This window comes from Pygocentrus nattereri, chromosome 18 (genome assembly GCF_015220715.1).
Source record: "Pygocentrus nattereri isolate fPygNat1 chromosome 18, fPygNat1.pri, whole genome shotgun sequence".
Taxonomy (NCBI): domain Eukaryota; kingdom Metazoa; phylum Chordata; class Actinopteri; order Characiformes; family Serrasalmidae; genus Pygocentrus; species Pygocentrus nattereri.
Genome location: NC_051228.1, coordinates 2,653,591 through 2,667,261, shown reverse-complemented (window position 1 = coordinate 2,667,261; position 13,671 = coordinate 2,653,591). Strand labels below are relative to the sequence as shown.

Here is a 13,671-nt window from a genome sequence, read left to right as displayed (position 1 = left end):
GTTAGTGTTCACAGCTTGTTTTTTAGCTTCACATCTGAGCAAAGCTCAAATCTCTCTCTCTCTCTCTCTCTCTCTCTCTCTCTCTCTCTCTCTCTCTCTCTCTCTCTCTCTCTCTCTCTGTCTCTCTCTCTCTCTTCTCTCCTCTCTCCCTCTCTCTCTCTCTCTCTCTCTCTCTCTCTCTCTCCCTCTCTCTCCCTCTCTCTCTCTCTCTGTCCCTCTCTCTCCCTCTCTCTCTCTCTCTCTCTGTCTCTCTCTCTCTCTCTCTCTCTCTCTCTCTCTCTCTCTCTCTCTCTCTCTCTCGCTCTCTCTCTCGCTCTTCTCTCCTCTCTCTCTCTCTCTCTCTCTCTCTCTCTCCCCACACCTTGCAGCCCACAGCTCGAACGAGCTGCTGATTTGTGTGGCACAGCCATCTGTTCAGACTAATTAACTAATTAACTAATTAATGAACTCTGGGGAAGATGCCTCCGTGCCTCGGCCACGCGAACGAGAGCAGCTCTTTCTCTCCAGCTCGGCCTCAGTCATTCACCATTTCTGCCCTTCTGACTTCTTCCCTATCTCTCCATCTCTCTCCTTGTCTTTCCATCTCTCTCTCTCTCTCCTCTCCCTCTCTCTCTCTCTCTCTCTCTCTCCATCTCTCTCCTTGTCTTTCCATCTCTCTCTCTCTCTCTCTCTCTCTCTCTCTCCATTTCTCTCCCTGTCTTTCCATCTCTCTCCCTGTCTTTCCATCTCTCTCCTTGTCTTTCCATCTCTCTCTCTCTCTCTCTCTCTCTCTCTCCTCTCTCTCTCTCTCTCTCTCTCCATCTCTCTCCCTGTCTTTCCATCTCTCTCTCTCTCTCCTCTGCCTCTCTCTCTCTCTCTCCCTCTCTCTCCCTGTCTTTCCATCTCTCTCTCCTCTCCCTCTCTCTCTCTCTCCATCTCTCTCCCTGTCTTTCCATCCCTCTCTCTCTCCTCTCCATCTCTCTCTCTCTCTCCTCTCCCTCTCCCTCTCTCTCTCCATCTCTCTCCCTGTCTTTCCATCTCTCTCTCTCCTCTCCCTCTCTCTCTCTCTCTCTCCCTCTCTCTCCCTGTCTTTCCATCTCTCTCTCTCTCTCTCTCTCTCTCTCTCTCTCTCTCTCTCCATCTCTCTCCCTGTCTTTCCATCCCTCACTCTCTCCTCTCCCTCTCTCTCTCTCTCTCTCTCTCTCCATCTCTCTCCCTGTCTTTCCATCTCTCTCTCTCCTCTCCCTCTCTCTCTCTCTCTCTCCCTCTCTCTCCCTGTCTTTCCATCTCTCTCTCTCTCTCTCTCTCTCTCTCTCTCTCTCTCTCTCTCTCTCTCTCCATCTCTCTCCTTGTCTTTCCATCTCTCTCTCTCTCTCTCTCTCTCTCTCTCTCTCTCTCTCTCTCTCCATCTCTCTCCCTGTCTTTCCATCTCTCTCCCTGTCTTTCCATCTCTCTCCTTGTCTTTCCATCTCTCTCTCTCTCTCTCTCTCTCCTCTCTCTCTCTCTCTCTCTCCATCTCTCTCCCTGTCTTTCCATCTCTCTCTCTCTCTCCTCTGCCTCTCTCTCTCTCCCTCTCTCTCCCTGTCTTTCCATCTCTCTCTCCTCTCCCTCTCTCTCTCTCTCCATCTCTCTCCCTGTCTTTCCATCCCTCTCTCTCTCCTCTCCATCTCTCTCTCTCTCCTCTCCCTCTCCCTCTCTCTCTCCATCTCTCTCCCTGTCTTTCCATCTCTCTCTCTCCTCTCCCTCTCTCTCTCTCTCTCTCCCTCTCTCTCCCTGTCTTTCCATCTCTCTCTCTCTCTCTCTCTCTCTCTCTCTCTCTCTCTCTCTCTCTCTCTCTCTCTCTCTCCATCTCTCTCCCTGTCTTTCCATCCCTCACTCTCTCCTCTCCATCTCTCTCTCTCTCCTCTCCCTCTCTCTCTCTCTCTCTCTCTGTCTCTGTCTCTGTCTCTGTCTGTTCATTTTATCTGTTATTCTCCATCAAACACCCACATTCTCCACCAAACACCCACATTCTCCACCAAACACCAACATTCAAGCTCTTCTTTTTTCTTCATCTTCATCACCACATCTAATCTCACCATTCCACTTCGTCCTTCTTCTCTGCTTTAGTCCTTCCATGTAGCTCCCCGTCTCTCACTCACTCTGCGTTTCCGTCCCTTCATCAAATCCGCCCTATTTGCAGAGCCAGATTACCCTAATTAGGTTCCTAATTCCGTGCGAGACTTTTCCGCTGGTTTATGTTTTTCTCCTCGATGCTACCAGCGAACGCAAAAATCCCCAAATTACGATTCCGCGTGGTGCGCGCTTCTCCAGCTTGTTTGCTTTGAGGTATTTATATTTCAGCAGAGAGCTTCTCACTTCTGATGTGGCCTCTAATCGCCTCATTATGAATTCTAATTTAAGAGGAAACAATGAAAGTCTGCCGCGTTGGCATTCCAGCATCATGAGAAGATGATGATTTTTGGAAAAAAAAAATTAAACAAAATAAAAAATGTAAATGTCATTTCATATCTGTGTGTCGGGGGAAGCGTGATGAGATTCATGCCTCATATCCGCCTCCGCGGCAGTAAATGAAGGGCCCGATTTGACAGAGCTGCCATACAGCGGCTGCTGCGGCTACATCATATTAGCTCCTGCTATGTTTATCCTACGAACGTGATTATTTATCCATCCAGTTTGAGTTATCATAACACGGATTTCGGATTGATGTCACTCCAACATCCATACTTATAATAACTCCCTATTAGAGAAATTGGGCACTGTATAGTGTCAGTACTGCGTTCGTATTCTCACTGGTCATTGTTTATTTACTTTGTTTTGCCACTTTAGACTGAAAGTTCATACACAAATCTGAGTATGCAGATTAGTATTTCCAAAACATGACTTAACATATCGCCGTTATCAGACCAAAACCTCGTACCTCCAAAATGGAAACTTTACAGAAGGAGGCAAAAACATACTCTTCTTTTAATGAAAGTCAATGGAACCAGACGTCTCTCCAAGTCATTTTGGGTCATTTTTTCTGGTCCTTTCATCATGAAATTTACACACAATATAAAGAGCAACAGGTCCTTTCAAATTATACCAAAAACTGAAAAATGACAAAAATGGAGATACAAGGTTTTGTTCTGACAGCAGCGATATTTAGCTACCACTTTAATTAAAAAACAATAACTTGCTGTTTATAACAGCGAATCAGCAAGCACTGAGATAAAGGAAACTTGAGTTAGCTATCCGATATATCTTATTCTTTATTCGTTTTTAAATTAAAAGAAAATAGAGGTGCCTTTGGCTGAGCTGAGGGCAATTTTATGTGCAAAAATAAAACAAAACAATGTAAAAAAAAAGTAAAATTTTACAATTTTTATCATTATAATAATAATAAATTTAATTTAATTCAATTTGAATTTCAAAATAGTTTAGTTCAATTTTACTTGCTTTTTTAATCGATTATTTTATATGATTATGTTAATAAAAATATCCATCAAGTTCATTTCCACTCCACTGTATGTAAAATTATTTTCATTATTATTTTTATAACTAAACATTTAAAATTATTTCAAGATTAGAAAAAATCTGAAAATGAGCTGTTAACTTAAAAAGGTAAATCATTATTAATATTAGCTGTCATGATTGGCCCTTTCCAGTCATGTCCATGTGCTTGTGTTTACCTTCTAGTCCTGTCCATGTGCTTTTGTTTTCTTTGAGTTCTTCCCGGTCCTGCCCCCTTGTTTTCAGACCCTGCCCTTGATTAATTCCACCTGTGTCTGGTTAGCCACCTGTATCTTGTTTGCCCGTTGTATTTAAGCCCTGTGTTTTTCCTAGTTTGTGGCTGGTCTTTGTATTCTTGTATGGTGTATCATCTTGTGGTCTTTGGTCTATTTTATGGTGTTTTGTTTATTTCTGTATTACAGAAACTTCCTTAATGCAGAAATGTCAATTTAGTACAATAGCTGTTACAGAATAAGAGCTTCTACCTTCATGATCTCATCCTTAACTCCAGATAAGAAAACAGCATCACACAAACATCCTAACTAGACTAAACCTCCTGAATCCTGTCCTAACTTTAGGATGAACCCCAGCAGGGTCCTGCCTTTTGTTTAAGCCCCATTTCTCTGGTTCTGAGGCGGCTGAGTCAGGCGGCGTAGTTCACTACCAGCATAATGAGCTCCATTTATTTCTACTGTAAAACGCGGCTAAAGCGTTTGGGAAATGGAGACTGAAACTGGGGAGCGATGGCACTCTGATGAACAGCGGGCGCTCTCACAGTGTTCTTACTTCAAGTTTTTTTTTGGTGATTATTTTTTTAATCTGTGTCATTTTCTTATATGATTATAAATGAATATTCAGTTTATTCTATCACTTATACGCTTAATCATCTGTCTGTGAAGCACTTATTATTATTATTATTATTATTATTATTATTATTATTATTATGCTTCATTCTTCATTTACTCTCTTTGAGAAGTGTATCATGAATGTTTCTGTGTCTCCTTTGTTGAAAACACAAATGATCCCGCCAAAAAAAAAAAACACACATAAGAGACGACCTGCTGGCTGCGCGTGATGGACGACATAAAAACACGTTTCATACATCAGCATCTGCTCCAGCACCATTAGCCCTATTGATTTCATACTGCTGTTACATGGCAGCCTGATTGGATAAAGGATCCATCACAGGCCAGGATCTAAAAGCCTTTTTGATGCCTTAATGTGGCGGAAAGACAACAACACACTCATCCAACCAGCATCCACGCTCTGCTGGTCCATGAAGCTTTTGTTTTTTTTTTTTGTTGTTTGTTTGTTTTTTTTATAGGGTCCATATTCTACATTTATTCCTTCCTTCTGATGGAAAACATTTGTGCACCAAAAAGAGTCATATACTCATTTCTCATTTCACTGCTGCCGGAACAAAATCTCGTATCGCCAAGATGGTGACTTTACAGGAGAAGGAAAAAACCTGCTTCACTTTTAATGGAAGTCAATGGAACCAGAGATTTTTCCAAGTAATTCTGGGTCGTTTCTTTTGGTCCCTTCATCATGAAAGATACACACAATGTAAAGGGCGACAGGCATTTTCAAATTATGTCAAAGACTGAAAAACGAATTAAACAGGCTGTTTTTGTTTTTTGTTACCGTGCCTTTAAGACTGATATATGCAAATGAGCTCTGTTCTAATTGGCTGTGCATCATTCTGGAAGCAGCTCGGGCTGAAACACTGCTTATAACTTCAGTGTACACCGTTTATAACTTCAGTGAGAGTGAGGTGTTAAACTACTGTAGGCAAATGTATGCATATTTGCCGCTTTTTGTGACATCACAAAAACACAGAGTGCAGCTTAGGTTCCATATATGGACCGAATGGACTGGGTTTAAAGGTTGTTTGCGCATTGTTTGTGTTTGTATTCTACATCAAACACTAAAATAAGTGAGATCACAGGCCCTTTCCGACCAAACGCCCTCATCAGGGTCAGAAATATCCGCAGGCCGTCGATCAGCGCGACCCTGGTGCTTCCTCCTTCAGCCTCTCTGGCTCCGTGCAGTCGAGCACAACACCCTAATATCGTTCATCCTCATGGATTATTGATGATGCCTACAACGCCTGATTAGCTATTTTGGAGTACAGCGGAGCTCACCGCTCTTTTTATAGAGCAGGAGCGCTGCCGCTGTTGCTGTGAGGAGAAACCTCCGGCTCCTTTTTCCCTCACAGCAATAAAGAGGACAAACAGGACTCCGTGTTCCAGTCAGGCAGTCTAATAACTTTCTGTTCTCCTTCATCTTCATACGCTCCGCTCTTTCACCCAGCTCTTCACTGAACCCTCAGCAGGTCCGGAGTTATTACTTTCGTTTTTGCTAGATGATCCAAATGTAATTACATATCATCATCGTCACACCAAAAACTCAGTTTCTCCCTTGTTTTTCATGTTTTTGCACACTTGAAAAAGCCGACTGGCTGTTGTAGTGTCAGTCTTTATGTTGTGATGATTACAGTACAACCTTTATGAAAAAGAGCTGCAAAAGAAATCAGATCACCAACCATATCACCTGATGAAGGTATCATTTTGGAGGCTTTGCTGCCTGATATGACTGCTGGGTCTAAATCATGGCAATGTAATGCTGTTATTGGAAGCACAAGGTAGGTGTTTCTAATAAAGTGGCCAGGTAGTGGAAGCACAAGGTAGGTGTTTCTAATAAAGTGGCCAGGTAGTGGAAGCACAAGGTGGGTGTTTCTAATAAAGTGGCCAGTGAGTGGAAGCACAAGGTGGGTGTTTCTAATAAAGTGGCCAGTTAGTGGAAGCACAAGGTGGGTGTTTCTAAGAAAGTGGCCAGTGAGTGGAAGTACAAGGTAGGTGTTTCTAATAAAGTGGCCAGTGAGTGGAAGCACAAGGTAGGTGTTTCTAATAAAGTGGCCAGTTAGTGGAAGCACAAAGTAGGTGTTTGTGGTGCTTTTATGGAGTGTATATTTAATCCTTAAGCCTTTGTCTTTGCATTTAGGTCATCTCTCTCTCTCTCTCTCTCTCTCTCACTTCCTTTCGTTTCTCTCCATCACACCTTCCTCTCTCTCATCTTCTCTTTTTTTGCGGTTGCTGGACTTGAAGCTGCTGTTGAATATGCATGAGTCCGGCCCCCAAACTGCTCCACTCAGCGCTAAAGTCAGCAGGACGACCACCTCAGCACATGCACAGAGAGAGAGAGAGAGAGAGAGAGAGAGAGAATGGGTACGACAGAGAAAGAATGGTAGCAAAGGAGAGAAAAGTGAGAGGTAGAAGAGAAAGAGACAGAAGGGAAAAAGCAGAGGAGACAGAGATGAAGGAAGTGAACAACAGAGAAAATAGAGGAGAGAGAGAGAGAAGAAAGGGAGAGAATGAGAGAGAGATAAGTGAGAAAGGAGGAACGATAGCCACAGAGAATGAAATGAAAGAGAGAGAGAGGTAATGAGACACAGATGGGCTGTTATACAGTCTTTTCAATGTAAATATGGAAAAGTACATTAATACAGCAAAATTTTCCCCCGAGTAATTCCGAACTCTTTCTGTTGTTCCATTCATCATGAAAGGAATGAATGTAAATGAAATGTTCCCACAGCGTAAAGGGCAGCCGGTCTATAGGGATTAAATAAGAGCAACAGTTTACACATTTGAGCTGCTGTTTACAGTCACACATAATTTATATGTTTATATTTCATGTGCAGGCAGAATCCAGGGGTAGGTGCTGACAGGGATTGTGTGACAATGTAATAATTACTTTAAATCACACAAAAGTGTGTTCTTGGACGGTTCCTCATTGTCTGAAAAGGTGTACCTGCGTCCATGGAGCTGCAGAACGCATCTCTCCGATATTGGCAGTGGCTGGTTGCCAGGCAACAGCAGCAAACAGCTCTGCAGAAGGTTAATGTGATGGCAGACGGATCGTGTGTATGCGTGTGTGTGTGTGTGTGTGTGTGTGTGTGTGTGTGTGTGTGTGTGTGTGTGTGTGTGTGTGTGTATGCTATGCCAGAATGCACAGCTCATCAGTCAATATCTCCTCCGATGGCTGAGCAGCTCCATTCAGGCTGTCAATCACTCCATCAATCAGTGAGCGCACTGCTCACATGGTGGTTGGGCGGACGTCCGAACTGCCATTAGATATTCCCCCAATCAAGCTGAGTCGAGGAGCCAGTCTGTGCTCCTCGAGGCGAGGCGCTCGAATCCGTCCACTGTGTGATGTCTTCATCTGGCCGAGCACAAGGATGGCAGTGGTCAGGGTGACAGCCTACCGGTCCAGGCAGCCCTTCTAATGAGTGAATCCTCTTTAACCCTCTTGGGTCCATGAACTCGTGCATGCGTCACAATCGATGTTTCTATATGCGTTTCTGTGTCTTTGTGATGATCCAGTGCAGAAACACAGTTCAAACATTTTCTGAATCTGCCGAGTCGCCCTTTCCATTTCATCTCATGGTTATATATTGACTCGTTGTCTTTGCTAAAGAACCCTTCAAAGAACCATCTTTTAACGAGTGTGGGAGTAGATATGTTGGGGCCTGAATTGCTTTCATACACTATATTTTCAAATGTTTTCACTCGCCCATCCAAATCACTGAATTCAGGTGTTCCAGTCACTTCCATGTCCACAGGTGTATAAAGCCGAGCCCCTAGGCCTGCAGACTGCTTCTACAGACATTAGTGAAAGAATGGGTCGCTCTCAGGAGCTCAGTGAATTCCAGCGTGGTACCGTGATCGGACGCCACCTGTGCAGCAAGTCCAGTCGTGAAATTTCCTCACTATTAAATATTCCACAGTCGACTGTCAGTGGGATTATAACAAAGTGGAAGCGATTGGGAACGACAACAACTCAGCCATGAAGTGGTCGGCCATGTAAAATGACAGCACAAGTTAACTGGACTCTAGAGCAGTGGAGACGTGTTCTCTGGAGTGACCAATCACGCTTCTCCGTCTGGAAATCCGATGGACGAGTCTGGGTTTGGCGGTTGCCAGGAGACGATACTTGTCTGACTGCATTGTGCTGAGTGTAAAGTTTGGTGGAGGGGGGATCATGGTGTGGGGGTGTTTTTCAGGAGTTGGGCTCGGCCCCTTAGTTCCAGTGAAAGGAACTCTTAAAGCTTCAGCACCAAGAGATTTTGGATTTTTGTAACGTTTCCAGAGCAGATCACTGAAGAGACGCCGTCTGTTTATAGTTTAGAGCCCAGATTTGGGGAAAAACGGGTCGACTTTCAGTAGAAAAACAAACTGAGTTCAGTTTCTTTTATTATAAGGGTTTAAAATGACATCACCTTCTATTAGACTGGAGAGAAGAGCTACAGCCTCACACGACGCCCAGCTTCTGAATGGAGCTTATGGAATATGAACGTTATGAAGAACATGAAGTGCGTTTTGGAGCCACCGGTGGTCCCGAGGAGTTGAAGAGGTTAAGCAAGTCTATTAGAGATTATTGAATACAATTCGAGGTGAATGTTCATTATTTTAGGCAGCTAATTGGTGCACTATTACTTAGCTACATCGTGACGTGGTTGATCACCTACAGAGATAAGAGGGAAACTGTGGCAGGACCAGCACTTTAAGCCGTATTTGCCACTGAGGTTCGGTCTGTGTTAAACCTGTCTGCCCCCTGCAGTGGACTTGGACTATGACTTTGCACCAATAAACACACCACACGCTTTCCTGCCTGGTGCGTTAGAGTCCGTCTCTGCCTGAACTGCATGACCTGCATCATGCCAGGCTGGTTAGGTGACTCATTAGGGGAAAATGAAGGCCTTGTATTTCAAACGACCTCTCCTGCCCCAGAGTGGGACGTTTATACCAGTTGGGAAAACTAGCCGATAATATTGCCTGGAAATCAATGCTGCTTAAGATATGACAGACCGTTCTCCATCCAAGGACGCTCCACTGAGCTGTTATTGCAGGAGAGTGAGATGGAGACATGCTTCGCCGTTGTAATGTTTCTGCTGTTTAAAAGCAGTGGACAGTGACTCGGGGGGCTTTTCTCTCATTTTATTAAAGTCATGTCTCCACAGCCCCGGGGGGATTTAGGATGGCAGGCACTTTATCTCAGCAGCAAAGCATGTCAGCAAATATAAACAGGCGCATAAATATAGGAGAACAAATAAAAATATCAATGTGAATTATGTAATGAGGTTTAATTTTTTTCAAAATTTGGAAAAAATTGCATACATTTAGGGAGTTTTGAATAGAATTAAAAAATGTATCCGAAATATACAGGAAATTTCTCAAACATCCATTTTTGCTGTAATTTAGTATCAAGCATCAGTATCTCATTGTGGCATAAATAAATAAAGGCTGAAAATAATTTTGTAATTTTGCCACATCCACTGAGAAATTAAGCGATGTCCACTGAGAAATTATGCAATGTCCACTGAGAACTGCCTTCCAGAAGGCAGTCTTGACATCCTCTGGATGGGCTGGGAATAGAAATGCATAAGTGCATGATTTCCTGATCATTTATCCTACATGTAACAGAAAAGAAGTGGTCCTGTAACAGAACCTTGAGGAACTCCAAAGGAGTTTTAGATGAATTATTTCTTAATGCAACAAGAAACAGCCCTGTTTGTCCATTATGATCTAAACCATGATCAAGCTGTGCTTGAGAGGCCTCAAGTGGATGAATCGCCTTGATCAGTTGGTCACCTGCATCGAATGATGCACCAAGATCCTGTTTAATACATCCTTCATCCTCCTCCCCATCGCGGCTCATTGTCTGTCGTGTGCTTTTGGGTGTTCGGCGGTGGCCGAAACCATAAAATATTCCCCAAAATGTTCCCACATGATAAAATACTCGCGTGTTTTAAGTGTTTCAGCAGCAAATGGGCATAATGTCTTTTTCACGCTCATTTTGCCCCCTTCTCTTTTATCTCTTAGACATATTTTCCATCTTTCTAACACACACATGCACAGGCTTACCACTCACCTGCTCCCGCTCACTCTTGGATATTAGGTCTGAAGGGCAGAGAGCTTTTAACTTCCATTCTATTTTTGTGTCCGCCCCCCCCCCCCCCCCCATTCCTCTCTTCTCCTCTCTTTTCTTTGCTCGTGATGTAAAAAGCCTGAGAGAGACGGCTTTCTTAGATGGAATTTTGCCTGAAATTCTCTCCTCTCTGCATCCAACCTCATTTCATTTCATTCCTTTCAGGCCGAATACGTAAAAACGGTAACTAGCTTAACTCGATTTGCGCCAGTATTTCAGAGCTTGAAATGCATCGTAGTAAAAGACGTGCTCGAGCTGATTGGTCGTATTGTGTTAGTGGACGTGTCGGCCCTGGCTCCGGCTGTAAGGCGTCAATCAGTATTCGCGGAAAGTGGATTTAAGGCTGTATTGTTAAAGCTCCTAAAAGCAGTGATCAGCTTTAAGCCCTCCCCCCCCCCAACCCAGCCCACAAAACCCACCTGCTCTGTATGCATATGACACACTTACAACAGCCATTAGCAGCCAAAGAGAGTGCTATAAAAATGCAGCGCGCCTTAAAGCTGCTTATTATAGACTGTTCTTAACCCATACGAGTCTAGAGGCATTGTTGTTTTGATATACAATCAATCTGCATTATGTAATTATTTAGGCCTACAGAGAAATGATGATTCATTTTAATAGACATCAGTTCTACATTAATAAAATACATTAGTCTAAAAAAAGACAGAAAATCTATTACATAAACGTTACATAAGCATTTTTGCCAGATGGGTGTTCTGGGTTGTTACCATAACAATAGCATCATTAAAAGGTTAAGTCATTAATATTATTATTATTATATTTTTTTTGCTATACATGCATAAGACTTTAAGACATTAACTTTCTTTTTTTATTTGGAATATCAACATGTCATTTGACAAATGGTGCCCTAATATTTGCATATGGCCATAAATACGTCGTGCAAACATTAGGGCACCATTTGTCAAATGACATGTTGATATTCCAAATAAAAAAAGAAAGCTAATGTCTTAAAGTCTTAAGTTCACAATTAGGAAAATAGATAGAAACAGCCAGGCGAGCTCTCCTATTGGTTAGGGCTTCAGGGGCTGGACTCAAGGCCTTACACATTAATTCGGAATTACAATGGGGACCATTTTAGTGAGAAAAGAAGTGTCACTGTAGTCCTTCTGGAAGTTCTAGATACATCACTGACTTTGAATATGGGCCATCATCTAAGCACTGCTCCGGTTAGTTGTTAGGAAGGGAAAACAGTGGTGGCAGCTCTATGTCAGGACTCTTTACTGAATCACTGTAAAACTGATACAAGCTCGAGTAATGCTGATGTCTTTTATAAGCTTTAAATAAAACAGTTAGAATGTCTTTTACAAGCTTGAAGCAATAGCAGAAACTAGCATTTGCATAAGGGTGGGTTATTTCGATTTTTTCTGGAGCAAGTTTGGTCTTTTATGGCCTGAACAGAAGGCCTAACTCTAATTGTCCATCCAATACCTTTGGGATGGTTGTCCAACATCAGTACCTGACCTCACTAATGCTCAATCAAATCCTTACAGCAATGTTCCAACATCTAGTGTAAAGCCTCCCCAGATGAGTAGAGGCTGTTACTGTTAAGACAGACTCTCTATTCATACCCTTCATTTCAGAAGAAATGCTGGCGTCTACAGACTTTTGGCCAGATAGTGCACAATAAATGCCATAAACCATCCAGTTCACCATTCAGTAAACTATGCAGAGAGTAAGTACTAGATAGCAGAGCAATGGAGAAAAAATCCTAGCAACAGTAACATTGTACAACGCCAATTCCAAAAAAGTTGGGACGCTGAGTGAAATGTGAATAAATGTAGCTGTGATTTCTGGAAGTGTTTCTGAGCCCATGCAGTGATTTCCAGTACAGAGCCAGGCCTGTTTTTAATGCGGTGCCGCCTGAGGGCCTGAAGATCACGAGCATCCAATAGTGACCGTCGGCCTTGTCTCTTGCCTACGGGGATTTCTCCGGATTCTCTGAGTCTTTAGATGATATTATGGACTGTAGATGGTTGGATATCTAAAGTTTCTAAAGTAACATTTTTCAGAAATTATTCCTCAGATTGGTGAACCTCTGCCCGTCTTTGCTTCTGAGAGACTCTGCCTCTCTAAAATGCTCTTATACTCAGTCATGTGAGTTAGTTGTGAATTGGTCCTGTCCCGACTTTTTTGATATGCATTGCTGCCATCAAGTCCTATGAGAAATGGTAAAATGTCTCACTTTCAGCATCGGATATGTGTTCTATGTTCTACTGTGAATAAAATACACGTCAGTGAGATTTGGGAATCATTGCGTTCTGTTTTTATTTACACAGCGTCCCAATGTTTTTATGGAATCGGGGTTGTAGATGTTGATTGATTGAGATGATTTTCGCTGATGTGGTTGAAAAGTGCAGTTGGTCCTTGTGTGTTTATTCTCTGGTCTTATTGTGAAAGGTCTTCAGGAGTGGGGTTTTTTTTTTGTGGAAAGCCCTTTGGCCTCAGTGTCTTACTGTCTAACTCCTGTGCTCTCCTCCTGCAGGCTTTCTGAGCACTGGAGATCAGTCGGCTAAAGGGAATTACGGCCTGCTGGACCAGATCCAGGCTCTGCGCTGGCTCAATGAGAATATTGGCCATTTCGGGGGCGACCAGGAAAGGATCACTATCTTCGGCTCCGGCGCCGGGGCGTCCTGCGTCAACCTGCTGATCTTGTCCCATCACTCTGAGGGTAAGTACCTTCGTCGTCATCATCATCCTCATCATCAAAAGCCATGATCTGATTAGAGCAATCCCCATTGTCGTTTCCCTTTGCAATGTTTTATGCTGAAACTTTTAGAGGTGTTGACAACTTTAGGTGACAGTCTCTTACAAATGTTCAAGTATATGGATCATTTTATCAAATTAAGCCACTTATCCTCCTGGGAGTTTGGGGGTGGTGGGTGGGGGGGGGCTGGAGTCTATCCCAGCAGTCATTGGGCAGAAGGCAGGGAACACCCTGAACAGTTTTTTTCTTTCTTTCAAAGTGACATTTAGATTTGAATTTAATGGATAGATAAAAATGCCAGTCCACGCTTTCAAATCACCTCTGAAACACAAAGAGATTTCGTATGTGGGCGGGGCCTTGTTTTAGCCACACCCCTGCCTTTTAGAGCAGGAAGTGAGGCTGCATCCGTGTCCCTCATGGCCACATAGTGAGCAGTAAGACCCCATTGTTTTAAAGTAAGTCTGAAAATCAGTCTGGAACTTTAAGAA

General features: G+C 43.1%; 1 protein-coding gene across 1 annotated transcript in view; it reads left to right on the top strand.

Annotated features, from left to right (window-relative positions):
- Positions 1 to 13,671, top strand: part of nlgn2b (neuroligin 2b) — a 129,117-nt gene that overhangs the window by 96,036 nt on the left and 19,410 nt on the right. Inside the window, exon 5 of the mRNA XM_017723935.2 lies at positions 12,962 to 13,147. Within this exon, the coding sequence (XP_017579424.1) occupies positions 12,962 to 13,147 (186 nt within the window). The remainder of the gene's footprint in view (positions 1 to 12,961; positions 13,148 to 13,671) is intronic.